Genomic DNA, 17,053 nt, shown 5'->3' with positions numbered 1-17,053 from the left:
TATACATCCTCCGACCACCGCGCTGTTTCCTTTGTATTATATCCCCCCCTGCACACACATGTATACATCCTCCGACCACCGCGCTGTTTCCTGTATATTATATCCCCCCCGCACACACATGTATACATCCTCCGACCACCGCGCTGTTTCCTGTGTATTATATCCCCCCCTGCACACACATGTATACATCCTCCGACCACCTCGCTGTTTCCTGTATATTATATCCCCCCTCTGCACACAGATGTATACATCCTCCGACCACCTCGCTGTTTCCTGTATATTATATCCCCCTGCACACACATGTATACATCCTCCGACCACCACGCTGTTTCCTGTATATTATATCCCCCCCGCACACACATGTATACATCCTCCGACCACCACGCATTTTCCTGTATATTATATCCCCCCCGCACACACATGTATACATCCTCCGACCACCACGCATTTTCCTGTATATTATATCCCCCCCGCACACACATGTATACATTCTCCGACCACCACGCTGTTTCCTGTATATTATATCCCCCCCGCACACACATGTATACATCCTCCGACCACCTCGCTGTTTCCTGTATATTATATCCCCCTGCACACACATGTATACATCCTCCGACCACCATGTTGTTTCCTGTATATTATATTCCCCCGCACACACACATGTATACATCCTCCGACCACCTCGCTGTTTCCTGTATATTATATCCCCCCCGCACACACATGTATACATCCTCCGACCACCGCGCTGTTCCCTGTATATTATATCCCTCCCCTGCACACACATGTATACATCCTCCGACCACCATGCTGTTTCCTGTATATTATATCCCCCTCTGCACACACATGTATACATCCTCCGACCACCACGCTGTTTCCTGTCTATTATATCCCCCCCGCACACACATGTATACATCCTCCGACCACCTCGCTGTTTCCTGTATATTATATCCCCCCCTGCACACACATGTATACATCCTCCGACCACCACGCTGTTTCCTGTGTATTATATCCCCCCCGCACACACGTGTATACATCCTCCGACCACCACGCTGTTTCCTGTATATTATATCCCCCCGCACACACATGTATACATCCTCCGACCACCGTGCTGTTTCCTGTATATTATATCCCCCCCTGCACACACATGTATACATCCTCCGACCACCATGCTGTTTCCTGTATATTATATCCCCCCCGCACACACATGTATACATCCTCCGACCACCACGCTGTTTCCTGTATATTATATCCCCCCCGCACACACATGTATACATCCTCCGACCACCACGCATTTTCCTGTATATTATATCCCCCCCGCACACATGTATACATCCTCCGACCACCACGCTGTTTCCTGTATATTATATCCCCCCCGCACACACATGTATACATCCTCCGACCACCACGCTGTTTCCTGTATATTATATCCCCCCCCCCGCACACACATGTATACATCCTCCGACCACCTCGCTGTTTCCTGTGTATTATATCCCCCCGCACACACATGTATACATCCTCCGACCACCGTGCTGTTTCCTGTATATTATATCCCCCCCGCACACACATGTATACATCCTCCGACCACCACGCTGTTTCCTGTATATTATATCCCCCCCGCACACACATGTATACATCCTCCGACCACCTCGCTGTTTCCTTTGTATTATATCCCCCTGCACACACATGTATACATTCTCCGACCACCATGCTGTTTCCTGTATATTATATCCCCCTCTGCACACACATGTATACATCCTCCGACCACCATGCTGTTTCCTGTATATTATATCCCCCCCCGCACACACATGTATACATCCTCCGACCACCTCGCTGTTTCCTGTATATTATATCCCCCCCGCACACACATGTATACATCCTCCAACCACCGCGCTGTTTCCTGTGTATTATATCCCCCCGCACACACATGTATACATCCTCCGACCACCATGCTGTTTCCTGTATATTATATCCCCCTCTGCACACACATGTATACATCCTCCGACCACCATGCTGTTTCCTGTATATTATATCCCCCTCTGCACACACATGTATACATCCTCCGACCACCATGCTGTTTCCTGTATATTATATCCCCCCCCGCACACACATGTATACATCCTCCGACCACCTCGCTGTTTCCTGTATATTATATCCCCCCCGCACACACATGTATACATCCTCCAACCACCGCGCTGTTTCCTGTATATTATACCCCCCCCCTGCACACACATGTATACATCCTCCGACCACCATGCTGTTTCCTGTATATTATATCCCCCCGCACACACATGTATACATCCTCCGACCACCACGCTGTTTCCTGTATATTATATCCCCCCCGCACACACATGTATACATCCTCCGACCACCGCGCTGTTTCCTGTATATTATATCCCCCCCCGCACACACATGTATACATCCTCCGACCACCATGCTGTTTCCTGTATATTATATCCCCCCCTGCACACACATGTATACATCCTCCGACCACCATGCTGTTTCCTGTATATTATATCCCCCCGCACACACATGTATACATCCTCCGACCACCTCGCTGTTTCCTGTATATTATATCCCCCCCGCACATACATGTATACATCCTACGACCACCTCGCTGTTTCCTGTATATTATATCCCCCCGCACACACATGTATACATACTCCGACCACCATGCTGTTTCCTGTATATTATATCTCCCCCGCACACACATGTATACATCCTCCGACCACCACACTGTTTCCTTTGTATTATATCCCCCCCCGCACACATGTATACATCCTCCGACCACCACGCTGTTTCCTGTATATTATATCCCCCCCGCACACACATGTATACATCCTCCGACCACCACGCTGTTTCCTGTATATTATATCCCCCCGCACACACATGTATACATCCTCCGACCACCACGCTATTTCCTGTGTATTATATCCCCCCGCACACACATGTATACATCCTCCGACCACCGTGCTGTTTCCTGTATATTATACCCCCCCGCACACACATGTATACATCCTCCGACCACCACGCTGTTTCCTGTATATTATATCCCCCCCTGCACACACATGTATACATCCTCCGACCACCATGCTGTTTCCTGTCTATTATATCCCCCCCGCACACACGTGTATACATCCTCCGACCACCACGCTGTTTCCTGTGTATTATATCCCCCCCCGCACATACATGTATACATCCTCCGACCACCATGCTGTTTCCTGTATATTATATCCCCCCCCGCACACACATGTATACATCCTCCGACCACCACGCATTTTCCTGTATATTATATCCCCCCCCGCACACACATGTATACATCCTCCGACCACCGCGCTGTTTCCTGTATATTATATCCCCCCGCACACACATGTATACATCCTCCGACCACCACGCTGTTTCCTGTGTATTATATCCCCCCCTGCACACACATGTATACATCCTCCGACCACCATGCTGTTTCCTGTATATTATATCCCCCCCGCACACACATGTATACATCCTCCGACCACCACGCTGTTTCCTGTATATTATATCCCCCCGCACACACATGTATACATCCTCCGACCACCACGCTGTTTCCTGTATATTATATCCCCCCCGCACACACATGTATACATCCTCCGACCACCATGCTGTTTCCTGTATATTATATCCCCCCGCACACACATGTATACATCCTCCGACCACCATGCTGTTTCCTGTATATTATATCCCCCCGCACACACATGTATACATCCTCCGACCACCACACTGTTTCCTTTGTATTATATCCCCCCCGCACACATGTATACATCCTCCGACCACCACGCTGTTTACTGTATATTATATCCCCCCCCTGCACACACATGTATACATCCTCCGACCACCGCGCTGTTTCCTGTATATTATATCCCCCTGCACACACATGTATACATCCTCCGACCACCACGCTGTTTCCTGTATATTATATCCCCCCGCACACACATGTATACATCCTCCGACCACCACACTGTTTCCTTTGTATTATATCCCTCCCCTGCACACACATGTATACATCCTCCGACCACCACACTGTTTCCTTTGTATTATATCCCTCCCCTGCACACACATGTATACATCCTCCGACCACCATGCTGTTTCCTGTATATTATATCCCCCCCGCACACACATGTATACATCCTCCGACCACCTCGCTGTTTCCTGTATATTATATCCCCCCCGCACACACATGTATACATCCTCCGACCACCACGCTGTTTCCTGTATATTATATCCCCCCCGCACACACATGTATACATCCTCCGACCACCTCGCTGTTTCCTGTATATTATATCCCCCCGCACACACATGTATACATCCTCCGACCACCACGCTGTTCCCTGTATATTATATTCCCCTGCACACACATGTATACATCTTCCGACCACCTCGCTGTTTCCTGTGTATTATATCCCCCCCGCACACACATGTATACATCCTCCGACCACCACGCTGTTTCCTGTATATTATATCCCCCCCGCACACACATGTATACATCCTCCGACCACCGCGCTGTTTCCTGTATATTATATCCCCCCCGCACACACATGTATACATCCTCCGACCACCATGCTGTTTCCTGTATATTATATCCCCCCGCACACACATGTATACATCCTCCGACCACCATGCTGTTTCCTGTATATTATATCCCCCCCGCACACACATGTATACATCCTCCGACCACCTCGCTGTTTCCTGTGTATTATATCCCCCCGCACACACATGTATACATCCTCCGACCACCGCGCTGTTTCCTGTATATTATATCCCCCCGCACACACATGTATACATCCTCCGACCACCTCGCTGTTTCCTGTATATTATATCCCCCCCCGCACACACATGTATACATCCTCCGACCACCATGCTGTTTCCTGTATATTATATCCCCCCCGCAGACACATGTATACATCCTCCGACCACCACACTGTTTCCTGTATATTATATCCCCCCCGCACACACATGTATACATCCTCCGACCACCACGCTGTTTCCTGTGTATTATATCCCCCCCGCACACACATGTATACATCCTCCGACCACCGCGCTGTTCCCTGTATATTATATCCCCCCCCGCACACACATGTATACATCCTCCGACCACCACGCTGTTTCCTGTGTATTATATCCCCCCCGCACACACATGTATACATCCTCCGACCACCGCGCTGTTTCCTGTATATTATATCCCCCCCGCACACACATGTATACATCCTCCGACCACCATGCTGTTTCCTGTATATTATATCCCCCCGCACACACATGTATACATCCTCCGACCACCACGCTGTTTCCTGTATATTATTTCCCCCCCCCGCACACACATGTATACATCCTCCGACCACCATGCTGTTTCCTGTATATTATATCCCCCCGCACACACATGTATACATCCTCCGACCACCACGCTGTTCCCTGTATATTATTTCCCCCCCCCGCACACACATGTATACATCCTCCGACCACCGCGCTGTTCCCTGTATATTATATCCCCCCCCCCGCACACACATGTATACATCCTCCGACCACCGCGCTGTTTTCCCAACATGTAAAGCAGGTTCCAGCACATTAGGTTGAACCTTCCTCTCTGTCTGGGATGATAGATGGAAGGATTCCTACTGAGTTTACTTTATGAAGCAGCCAAATGATTTATATTCACAGGAACATTAAAATCCTTTTGACAAAGTGAAGTCGGCTAGAAAAAAAAATGGGGAAAAATAAAAATCTGGTGGAGTAATGTGGAGTCATTTTTTACATGTTGCATCTCATTTATTTCCTTCAGCGGCAGATCCTTCTATCTGGGAGATAGCGCGCCCCTCCGCCATCATACATCATCTGCTACAGATGTTTCCACCCGCTGCAAGGCTGCCGCTCATTAATCACACATTACCCCTCGCCATCGCTGCCCGCGCCCCACGCACTTCATTTAAGATGGCGACTTTCAGCCACCATTCCCCCCGACCTGCGCTGGATTCGTCAGGTTTCCTCCAAGAACTCTCGGCAGATTCCTGATTTACTGTCCGGCAGCACCGAGATCGGTAACCACTGCATGTGCCGCTGAGGCCGGGAGGCGCCGCAGCCCTAATGCACAGGGCACACAGCATGCCCCAACCCTCTCCTATAACAAGTGATTGTGATAGTTCACCTTGATGCACAGTGACTTCTGCCAGGGTCTTAGAGCATGCTTACAACATTCTCCAAGTCAATAGAGAACGCTCCCCCTCCCTGCACCTGACCTCGGCTCATGTCGCAGAGCATGCCCCAACACTCTCCTACAGTAGGTTGTTGAGGAGAAGAAAAAAACAAGGCAGGCAGCTGCGCCTCGTGTGATACTGTACAATAGGCAGAGAGCTGATGGGGTGCTCACCTTTATGCCCCTTGGGCTTTATGCGTATCACCCAATATTATAGTGCTGATATAGCGCAGAAATTGGGGCTGACCACAGAATTTATAAAAAAAAAAAATGCACAATTTACGCATTTCAGGTCGTCGTCATCAGAACCGCAGCGCACTAACGTTATATCCACTTCTAATTGTTGGAGTTCTGTGGGCAGCTCTGACCATTATGGATTAGTCTTTTTTTTCTCTGCACTAAACATAGTAGGTGATTATGATAGTTTGTCTTGATGTACAGTGACCTCAGCACAGTGCACAGAGCATGCCCTTACACTCTCCCATGGTAGGTGATTATCATAGTTCATCTTGATGCACAGTGACCTCTGCACAGGGCACAGAGCATGCCCTAAACACATTGAGACTCTGCTCCAGATTATGGTTTCCTACTATCCACATGGTTGCTTTTTGGTCTATTTGTAGAATAGTGTTCACAGCTTTATTGATCAGATGTAGATAGCAGCATTTCAGGTCAGGGGCCTTCATCAGGCTCAGGAACAATGTCCAGCACTATATGGCTTCTGATAAAAGGTCCCTAACCAGGAATATCACGGCCTCCTGTGTCTGGACGAATAACACAGTTTTATTTTTGGATAAGAAGTGCTGCTTATTCTTTGACTCTTTTTACCCTCCAGGCTGGTGGATTTGGGAGACGTCTCTGACTACGATGTACTGATAGAAGTGTCGCCTAAATCTGAGCTTTACTAACTTACACTTAAAGGGAACCTGTCAGGCTGAGGATCGGGGGGAAAAAAACACAGACTCACAAATAATCACCCATCAGTGATTCCTCGGGGATTTCCCCTCAAACTGACCGACTTCTAGAGCGTCATTGGGACTGAGAGGGTAAGTATGAAGCTGTGTTGTATACATTGGGAAGCATCATACACATTGGGAAGCATCATACACATTGGGAAGCATCATACACATTGGGAAGCATCATACACATCGGGAAGCATCGTACACATTGGAAAGCATCATACACATTGGGAAGCATCATACACATTGGGAAGCATCATACACATTGGGAAGCATCATACACATCGGGAAGCATTGTATACATTGGAAAGCATCATACACATCGGGAAGCATCGTACACATTGGAAAGCATCATACACATTGGAAAGCATCATACACATTGGAAAGCATCATACACATTGGGAAGCATCATACACATTGGGAAGCATCATACACATCGGGCTGTGTTGTATACATTGGGAAGCATCATACACATTGGGAAGCATCATACACATTGGGCTGTGTTGTATACATTGGGAAGCATCATACACATTGGGAAGCATCATACACATCGGGCTGTGTTGTATACATCGGGCTGTGTTGTATACATCGGGCTGTGTTGTATACATCGGGCTGTGTTGTATACATCGGGAAGCATTTTATACATTGGGAAGCACCATACACATCGGGCTGTGTTGTACACATTGGAAAGCATTGTATACATTGGGCTGTGTTGTATACATTGGGAAGCATCATACACATCGGGCTGTGTTGTACACATTGGAAAGCATTGTATACATTGGGCTGTGTTGTATACATTGGGAAACATGGTACACATTGGGCTGTGTTTACTAGTGGGTTATAATAGGTCTGTTTTGGGCGGTAGCCTGGGGCCCTGAGCTCCTGAGGGGCCTATGGCCCCCCAAACAGGCTTATGTTCAGTCATGATTTGCATAAAAATCGCTGCTTTTTACCACAATTTTGCACAAATCAGGGCAAAACTTCAGCCAGGAGACAAGGCAGCAACACTAGAGGATATATAGAAGGACCTTATAATGTGACAATGATGTCACCACAGGTCCTATACAGGCTGCATTATGGAGGAAAAAGACTTAAGTTAGTGCTGCCATAGTTACGGTGGGTTGGGGGGGGGCCCAAGCTTGGTGAACAGCCGGGGGCCCATAGTAAAGTTAATCCCCCCTGGCTGTGTTGTATGCATCGGCCTGGGTTGTATGCATCGGCCTGGGTTGTATACACAGACACACATTTTGCAGAAATAAATTAATAAACTACAAAGGGCTAAAATTAAAAGTTGGTTTTCTCGGCACCATCGGCCACATTAGGCGCACAAACACTTCCATTCATTCCAGCTTTTGTGCTAAATTGTTCTTCTTTCTCGATGGAATTTTAAAAATCGAAACAAAATAAAATAACTTAAAAACTGCTTCAGAAATGTAAAAGTCCTCTAAAAACGGAATCTGAAATATTTCTGCAAAGACGACAAGTATATAAATACAACAATGAGGATAAAGCAATATCCATTATAGCGGGGAACCTTTATCTTTCAATAGCGAGTCCTCATACATGGCAGATTCTCATTACAGAGGAAATAAAGAGGCGCCGCGCGGCCGCAGATAAAGCCCCAGTGCGGACATTTACAAGAATATTTGTGAGGGAAAGCGCGTGTGTTGGCCACAGTCCTCTCCTGACTCGCACTATTCAAGACTAGATGGAACAAATCAATGTGTCATTTTACCAAGATATGGCAAGAATGTGCGTCTCCTCCGTAATAGACAACGTGAAGTTATCATCAATGGTGGAGTCCAGGAAATTACAGAAACGCTTTTACAGAAGAAAACACCCAGAAAGAACTATAGCTCCGTATTCCTGGAGAGCAGGATCACACATGGAAGGTCCTCGTTCTGGCCTCCTCCTGCCACATATTCCTGGAGAGCAGGATCACACATGGAAGGTCCTCATTCTGGCCTCCTCCTGCCTCATATTCCTGGAGAGCAGGATCACACATGGAAGGTCCTCGTTCTGGCCTCCTCCTGCCTCATATTCCTGAAGAGCAGTATCATACATGGAAGGTCCTTGTTCTGGCCTCCTTCCTCATATTCCTGGAGAGCAGGATCACACATGGAAGGTCCTCGTTCTTGCCTCATCCTTACTCATTTTCCTGAAGAGCAGTATCATACATGGAAGGTCCTTGTTCTGGCCTCCTCCTTCCTCATACTCCTGAAGAGCAGGATCACACATGGAAGGTCCTTGTTCTGGCCTTATCCTTCCTCATACTCCTGAAGAGCAGGATCATACATGGAAGGTCCTTGTTCTGGCCTCCTGCCTCATATTCCCCAAGAGCAGGATCACACATGAAGGGTCCTTGCTTTGGCCTCCTCCTTCCTCATATTCCTAAAGAGCAGGATCATACTGTACATGGAAGGTCCTCATTCTGGCCTCCTAAAACCTCATTAGTGAAGAGCAGGAACATACATGGAAGGTCCTCGTTCTGGCCTCCTACTACCTCATATTCCTGAAGAGCAGGATTACTTGTTATTCCAAATCTGCAATTATGGACAAATTTGGGGCCCATAGGTTTCTATGTGTCTATTCACACATTGGCAATTTTTGCGAAACCATGAATAAGCATTGATCCCTGGAATAAAGGTAAATCCAACAGCCCCAGAAAGTCCCAATACAGCAGAAAGGTAGTGGATGCACACTGACTGGTCCACAATCCCGAGTAGACAAAGTAACTAGTAGGTAAGGAATCCAACAGCATCCAAGTGTAGTAGTTCTTCAAATTTTTATTGTGAGATCAAGGATACATTATACACAATACACAATACTAGTATGGACCAGCAATTGTAGTACAGGTCACTGTCAATAATGTAGTGGTTCACCAATTGCGGTCTACTATGGAGGCACAGATCCATCCATCTGCTATGTGTGTTCCCTATAGTTACTCCCCTCTTCTCATCACAGAACTATACTGAGGAGCAGCTCATCCGTGCATTACCAGCATAAAAATAATCTGGAAAAAATAATAATAAAAAAAAAAAAAATGCATGATATAAAGGCCATAATAAGCACAATTCATCCCATCCGGGATTCTGCAGCTCGCCGAGAATCTGTTCCAGCCATTCATCCTCAGCATAAGCTTTTTAGAAACACAATCCTTCATTATGTGGAATGAAAATGGTAACAGAATAGCAATAACTGTGGAATGTTCCCTAAACATAAAATAGAATGGAGCCAAAGACATCAGCTGTGCAGGAGTCATTTACGGCTACTGCCCATAATGTACAGATTACGCAGATAAATGACTACTATACCATCCACTTGGCACTTTAATACCATATAAATTCACAGGAAACCACTTGAATTTGTTTTTTATGATTTGAGATGTGGAACACAAAACACGCAAACACTTCACGCTGCAAAGCCTGATGTGATGCATGCTGCAAGGACGTGCACGGAAAGTCTCCTCTGCCTTCTGTGATCTAGCCACGCCACGGCCAGGACGCTGCGTGCAGATGAACTAACACCCGGCATGCACTTACAAGTGCTTCAATGAATACAGATCATCTCAGGTGAAATGCTTAAAGATGTAGAAACCAGTGTTTACTCGCGAACACCATTAGAGGAACCATATATCTCTCAATCATCTCAGCTCATTGAGTAAACTGACGGGAGCGAAGAAAGGCGAAGGTTTGACAAATGCTTTTATTCTTGATGTGTTGTAAATTTAGAGAACTAAAACCTGCAGCATATGGCTTCACTTAGGGAACAGAACAGCTCCCTGCATTGCAAATGTTTATTGCATCACTAGGTATAAAGGATGGAGAGAACATGTGTAATGGCGTCATTTATCAGAGAGATTGTTATACAGCAGACAAGGCGCTAAAACTCACAGACTGCCACTAGAGGAGAGGGAAAGGCTCCCGATCGCACCGACACAAAGGTCTGCCAAGAAGATATCGTATCAGGGGAAGATGCCAAGTAATAAATCTGGAATATACTGATGTGTCCACCCTTACCCTTGTGTTACTGTAGAGGATGACCCAAATATCAGATCTGTAATGTACTGATGTGTCCACCCTTACCCTTGTGTTACTGTAGAGGATGACCCAAATATCAGGTCTGTAATGTACCAATGTGTCCACCCTTATCCTTGTGTTACTGTAGAGGATGACCAGGTCTGTAATTTACTGATGTGTCCACCCTTATCCTTGTGTTACTGTAGAGGATGACCAGGTCTGTAATTTACTGATGTGTCCACCCTTATCCTTGTGTTACTGTAGAGGATGACCCAAATATCAGATCTGTAATGTACTGATGTGTCCACCCTTACCCTTGTGTTACTGTAGAGGATGACCCAAATATCAGGTCTGTAATGTACCGATGTGTCCACCCTTATCCTTGTGTTACTGTAGAGGATGACCCAAATATCAGGTCTGTAATGTACCGATGTGTCCACCCTTACCCTTGTGTTACTGTAGAGGATGACCCAAATATCAGGTCTGTAATATACTGATGTGTCCATATTTACCCTTGTGTTACTGTATAGGATGACCCAAATATCAGGTCTGTAATGTACTGATGTTTCCACCCTTATCCTTGTGTTACTGTAGAGGATGACCAGGTCTGTAATTTACTGATATGTCCACCTTTACCCTTGTGTTACTGTAGAGGATGACCCACATATCAGGTGTATAATGTACTGATGTGTCCACCTTTACCCTTGTGTTACTGTAGAGGATAACCCAAATGTCAGATCTGTAATGTACTGATGTGTCCATCCTTACCCTTCCTTTACTATAGAGGGTGACCCAAATATCAGGTCTGTAATGTATTGATGTGTCCACCCTTACCCGTCCTTTACTGTAGAGGATGACCGAAATATCAAACCTGTAATGTACTGATGTGCCCTTCCTTATCCTTGTGTGACTGTAGAGGATAACCCAAATATCAGGCCTGTAATGTACAGATGTGTCCACTCTTACCTTTCCTTTACTGTAGAGGATAACCCAAATATCAGGCCTGTAATGTACAGATGTGTCCACTCTTACCTTTCCTTTACTGTAGAGGATAACCCAAATATCAGGCCTGTAATGTACTGATGTGTCCATCCTTACTTTTCTTTGAATTCACTTTAGAATTCCAATTTCTCATGATATAAATGTAACACAATATCAAGACACAATAGCAAAATACTAAACAGGATACAATTCACATAATAACCACTGGAGACTCTTTTCAAATCCATTCCTGGTTTTGGCCTAAAAATTCTGTCAGATAATCTGTCTGTGTAAATGCTCCATTATAAAGAAGGACAAAGCTGTGGGGAAGTTTCAGCTTCTATCATTGAATATAGGGCTCTATTCATACCAGAGCCAGCGGGGTCCGTTACAAAGATCGCTGGGGGGTTCAGGGGTCGGACTCCCCACAATCTCCTACTTTTCCCCTATCCCCAGGATAGTGAGTTATTTTTTTCCGGAATACCCCTTTAATGTGACAGAAGACCCATCTGACTTGGGTCAGGATGACATAATCACCTATCAGATCCCATACGTGTATGCTGCCATGGGATCAAATTTAACAGCCCTAAGGCAGTGTTTCTGCATTTTTTTTCAGGTTTTAACATTTTTATCTGTTTTTCCCCAAAAATCAAAACAAAATTTTCACCCCCAATTGTAAAATAACAGTAAAACACAATCAAAATGTGTAAACATAATGTGTAAACATAGCCTAAAGATGTTCATGAAACTCCCCATTGTGAATATAGGTCAAATATTGGTAACAAAAGCATCAAAGCTGCACATAATGTGAACACACACCAACCCATTCACTGGGCCGGACTCCGGCTCCAGCCGTACAGCTAACTGTGCTGCAGCGAGGAGAGTCCGCCGACTCTCTGCTTAGAGGAGTGATACTTTATATATAAAATTCACAGAGTGCCTCTTCCAGGAATGCCTCTTTAAAGGGACGGTGTCACCTGGATTTACTGTTACTGATTAGAGTCAGATACTAAAACTTCTTTTTTCTAAACTGTTTCTATTTTCTGTCTGTAATATTTTATGTCACTTTTTGTACATTGGGGGCGGCCATATTGCCTGGGCTGTTAGTGACATGCTTTACAGCAAGCCTCATGGACATAGAGGACAATAGACAGACTCTGTCCCCTTGTGATAAATGTGAGACATTACTGAGCGTGCTCTGTGACCTGTGAAGAGGTAATTCCACAGGGAGCTGCTATTGTCTCCTCTATATACTGGTGTCACATGACGCTGCAATCCTGTACAGATCACTTTACTGCAGCCTCCTCTTATCACCACAGACACAACAGGAAGTCTCAGCTTAGTTTTAGCCCCAGTGGTGAGAATGAGAACTGCAAGATGTCAGGATTATTTTATAATATAGAGAGAAAAATGGAAAATTTAGTAAAATGTCCCCAAAAATTCCTAAAATCTATTTAACATAAAACATTATTTATACAATAAGTCGTATTCTGATGACACTGTCCCTTTAATGTAACTTATTAGACAGTAGGGGGCGTTATCCCTGGCAGGTGTCATGTATAGCAGGGCTGGGTGCGGACCTCTCTCCCCGGTTTCGCTGCTTCCCAGCTCCGTCCTGTGTTGCATTGTCCGGTGTGGCCAGTGTGATCCCCCCTCCCTCCCGGTGCACCGCCGTCTGCTCTCACCCCCTCTCCTGGGGACGGGTGAGCACTGGGCTGGCAGGACACCCCTCGCCTCTTGTCGCCACATAATCCTCTTCCTGCATCACTACCCCCCCCCCCCAGGCGTATAGCGTATACATGGATAGTTATTGTACCGGTTATTATTTCTGTGACGTCGCGGTAGACACTAAACTAATCGTACAACCTTCTTTATAGTCCGACCTCAGGGGACGATCTGCAGATTAATATAAGCCGGAAAGAAAGAGCGATGAGGAAAAACTCACCGATCCCGAGGAATATTGCAGCGAATCCGTCCTCCTTGAGAGCGGTGATATTCATCCCAGGCGTTCCCAGGCCCCGGCCCACAATTACCTTATAAGAGAAACACATCGACAATTAGGAAAACTAATGGAATGTAACCTAATAAGGAGGGGGGGGGGGGGGCTGGAAACCGAGTCAGAACTTAGAAAGCCTGGAGGAGAAGAAGAGCCGAGAGAGAAGACAAAGACGAGACCTAATGCGATTTACAAACTGCTCATTAAAATGTCATTAGAAAGAGGCTTCTTTTCCTGTTACAGACAACGCAGAGTGAACGCGGGAGCGCAACGTGCAGGGCGAGTCCTTATATACAGAGATAGGGTATAAGCAATATACAGGGATACAGACACATCTCCATCCAGAGCAACGTGCAGGGCGGGTCCTTATATACAGAGATAGGGTATAAGTGTAATATACAGGTATACAGGCACATCTGCATCCAGAGCAACGTGCAGGGCGGGTCCTTATATACAGAGATACGGTATAAGTGTAATATACAGGGATACAGACACATCTCCATCCAAAGCAACGTGCAGGGCGGGTCCTTATATACAGAGATACGGTATAAGTGTAATATACAGGGATACAGACACATCTCCATCCAGAGCAACGTGCAGGGCGGGTCCTTATATACAGAGATAGGGTATAAGTGTAATATACAGGGATACAGACACATCTCCATCCAGAGCAACGTGCAGGGCGGGTCCTTATATACAGAGATACGGTATAAGTGTAATATACAGGGATACAGACACATCTCCATCCAAAGCAACGTGCAGGGCGGGTCCTTATATACAGAGATAGGGTATAAGTAATATACAGGGATACAGACACATCTCCATCCAGAGCAACGTGCAGGGCGGGTCCTTATATACAGATATAGGGTATAAGTGTGTAATATACAGGGATACAGACACATCTCCATCCAAAGCAACGTGCAGGGCGGGTCCTTATATACAGAGATAGGGTATAAGTATGTAATATACAGGGATACAGACACATCTCCATCCAGAGCAACGTGCAGGGCGGGTCCTTATATACAGAGATACGGTATAAGTGTAATATACAGGGATACAGACACATCTCCATCCAGAGCAACGTGCAGGGCGGGTCCTTATATACCAGGGCCGGACTGGGACTAAAAATCAGCCCTGGCACTCTAACCTCAGCAGCCCACATACCATATTCTCCCAGATATATTATGGATAGCGGTGTAGAATACACGTTGCAGCGAATTCTGCTTCAATCGGCCAAGTTCCTCACTACTCCCTTAAATATGTGAACCCCGCCATCAACACATAATAATAAAGATATCATAATCTGCTGTGAATTTGATGTTTTTGTTTTAGGGGTGTGTGTTGGGGGGAGGTAGATATAAGTGACAGGACCTTTAGTCCAGTCTGAACTTTTAAAATCCTTCTTTTTATTACCAGCTGAAGTGTCACAGAGGCGGAGGCGAGCCACAGCAGCACCTCCTGTTCTGACTAATACAGGGCAGCACTGCAGCTGTAGTCATGACACTTAAGCAGGTAATTAAAAGGATTATTATAAAAGTGTAAACTGCACTAAAGCTCATGCCACTTTTATCTCCCCCACACCTGTTTTCCGGGATCTACAACTCCATACCTGGTACGGACCTCGTAGATTCCCTTTAAATGGGAAAAAACATGGCTGCTTACTTCTAGAAATAATGCCACTCTCCTCCTCAATTTGGGTGTGGTATTGCAGCTCAGTTCCATTGAAGTGAATGGAGCCAAGTTGTAATGCCACACATAACCTAAGGGCAGGTGCTGTTTTTGGAAGAGTTGTATTGTCATATTGGGATCGTAAATTTATATGCAATCAAAGATATCAAAGAGCTGCTGGATATCTGTTTCATACAGTATCTATCTTTCTACCTACCTATCTCATCCTTATCATCTATCTCCTATCTATCTATCTCCTATATATCTCTATCATATCTATTCATCTGTCACATAACTATCGCTAATCGATCTCTCGCATATCTATATATCAATGCAGCTACAGCAGCGATCACAAGTGTAGGGCCTCAGGGAAAAATTTGGGATATACAAAAAAAAAAAAAAAAAAAAAGAAATATATAATATTAACCTATATAAGACAATTTTCTCTGCATGATAACACTGTATATTTCTGAAATAACAGTCACAGCTACCAAATAACACCAGTATACAGGAAGCAAATATCACAATACATGTTACCGACAAAACCCAGTATACAGAGACTAATCCTAGCAATAATACCAGTATACAAGGAGGAAGTATTATGACCATACATGTTACCTCCACACTGTTACTAAGCATAACCAGTAAACAAAGACCAATATTACCAATAATACCAGTATACAAGTAACAAATAATACCTCCGCACCATGACCATTACCATCATATAATGACTAATACCACCATACTGATACTGAATAAAATCCACTATATAAAGACATATTACCAATAGTAATAGCAACAAGCAGTGACCATATAATAGTAGATCCTAACTGTACCAAGGTTCTGCAGACCATATAAGTGATTATAGTGCAGTTACATTCTGTCACTCACATGAGGCGTCTTCTCTGCATGTATTGCAAGTGATGTTTTTTCTCAAGTTGTTCACTTTTACTTTTCCTCTCCGTCTGGCTCGGCTACCATGAAGTTCTCTCTGGCCATGACTTGTCTTCACAGGATCTGCCAGACAAACATTTTAGGCTCCTCACTCCAGCATCACCCACATCTATATAAAAATTCCCCAAGTGTATTGCTTCAAATTGTAACTGTGCTTCCTCTGTGTCCCTGTATAAGCAGTTAGGCTCAGTTTGTGCCTCCAAATAGTAGTCTGGCCCCTCTGCACCCCCCCCCTCCCCCATATAGTATTTTAGTATCAGGT

At 45.4% G+C, this 17,053-nt stretch overlaps 1 protein-coding gene across 6 annotated transcripts in view; it reads right to left on the bottom strand.

The window, feature by feature from the left end:
- Nucleotides 1-17,053, bottom strand: part of DPYD (dihydropyrimidine dehydrogenase) — an 850,395-nt gene that overhangs the window by 578,864 nt on the left and 254,478 nt on the right. For all 6 annotated transcript variants that reach the window (XR_011362703.1, XR_011362702.1, XM_069967717.1 and 3 more), the window contains one exon: nt 14,119-14,206. Coding sequence is in view for 4 of the 6 variants with exons in the window: in XM_069967717.1 (XP_069823818.1) it covers nt 14,119-14,206 (88 nt within the window). In the remaining 2 variants the exon portion in view is untranslated. The remainder of the gene's footprint in view (nt 1-14,118; nt 14,207-17,053) is intronic.

The sequence above is a fragment of the Dendropsophus ebraccatus genome, chromosome 4 (assembly GCF_027789765.1).
Source record: "Dendropsophus ebraccatus isolate aDenEbr1 chromosome 4, aDenEbr1.pat, whole genome shotgun sequence".
NCBI lineage: Eukaryota > Metazoa > Chordata > Amphibia > Anura > Hylidae > Dendropsophus > Dendropsophus ebraccatus.
This window is presented reverse-complemented; position numbering and strand designations above follow the sequence as displayed.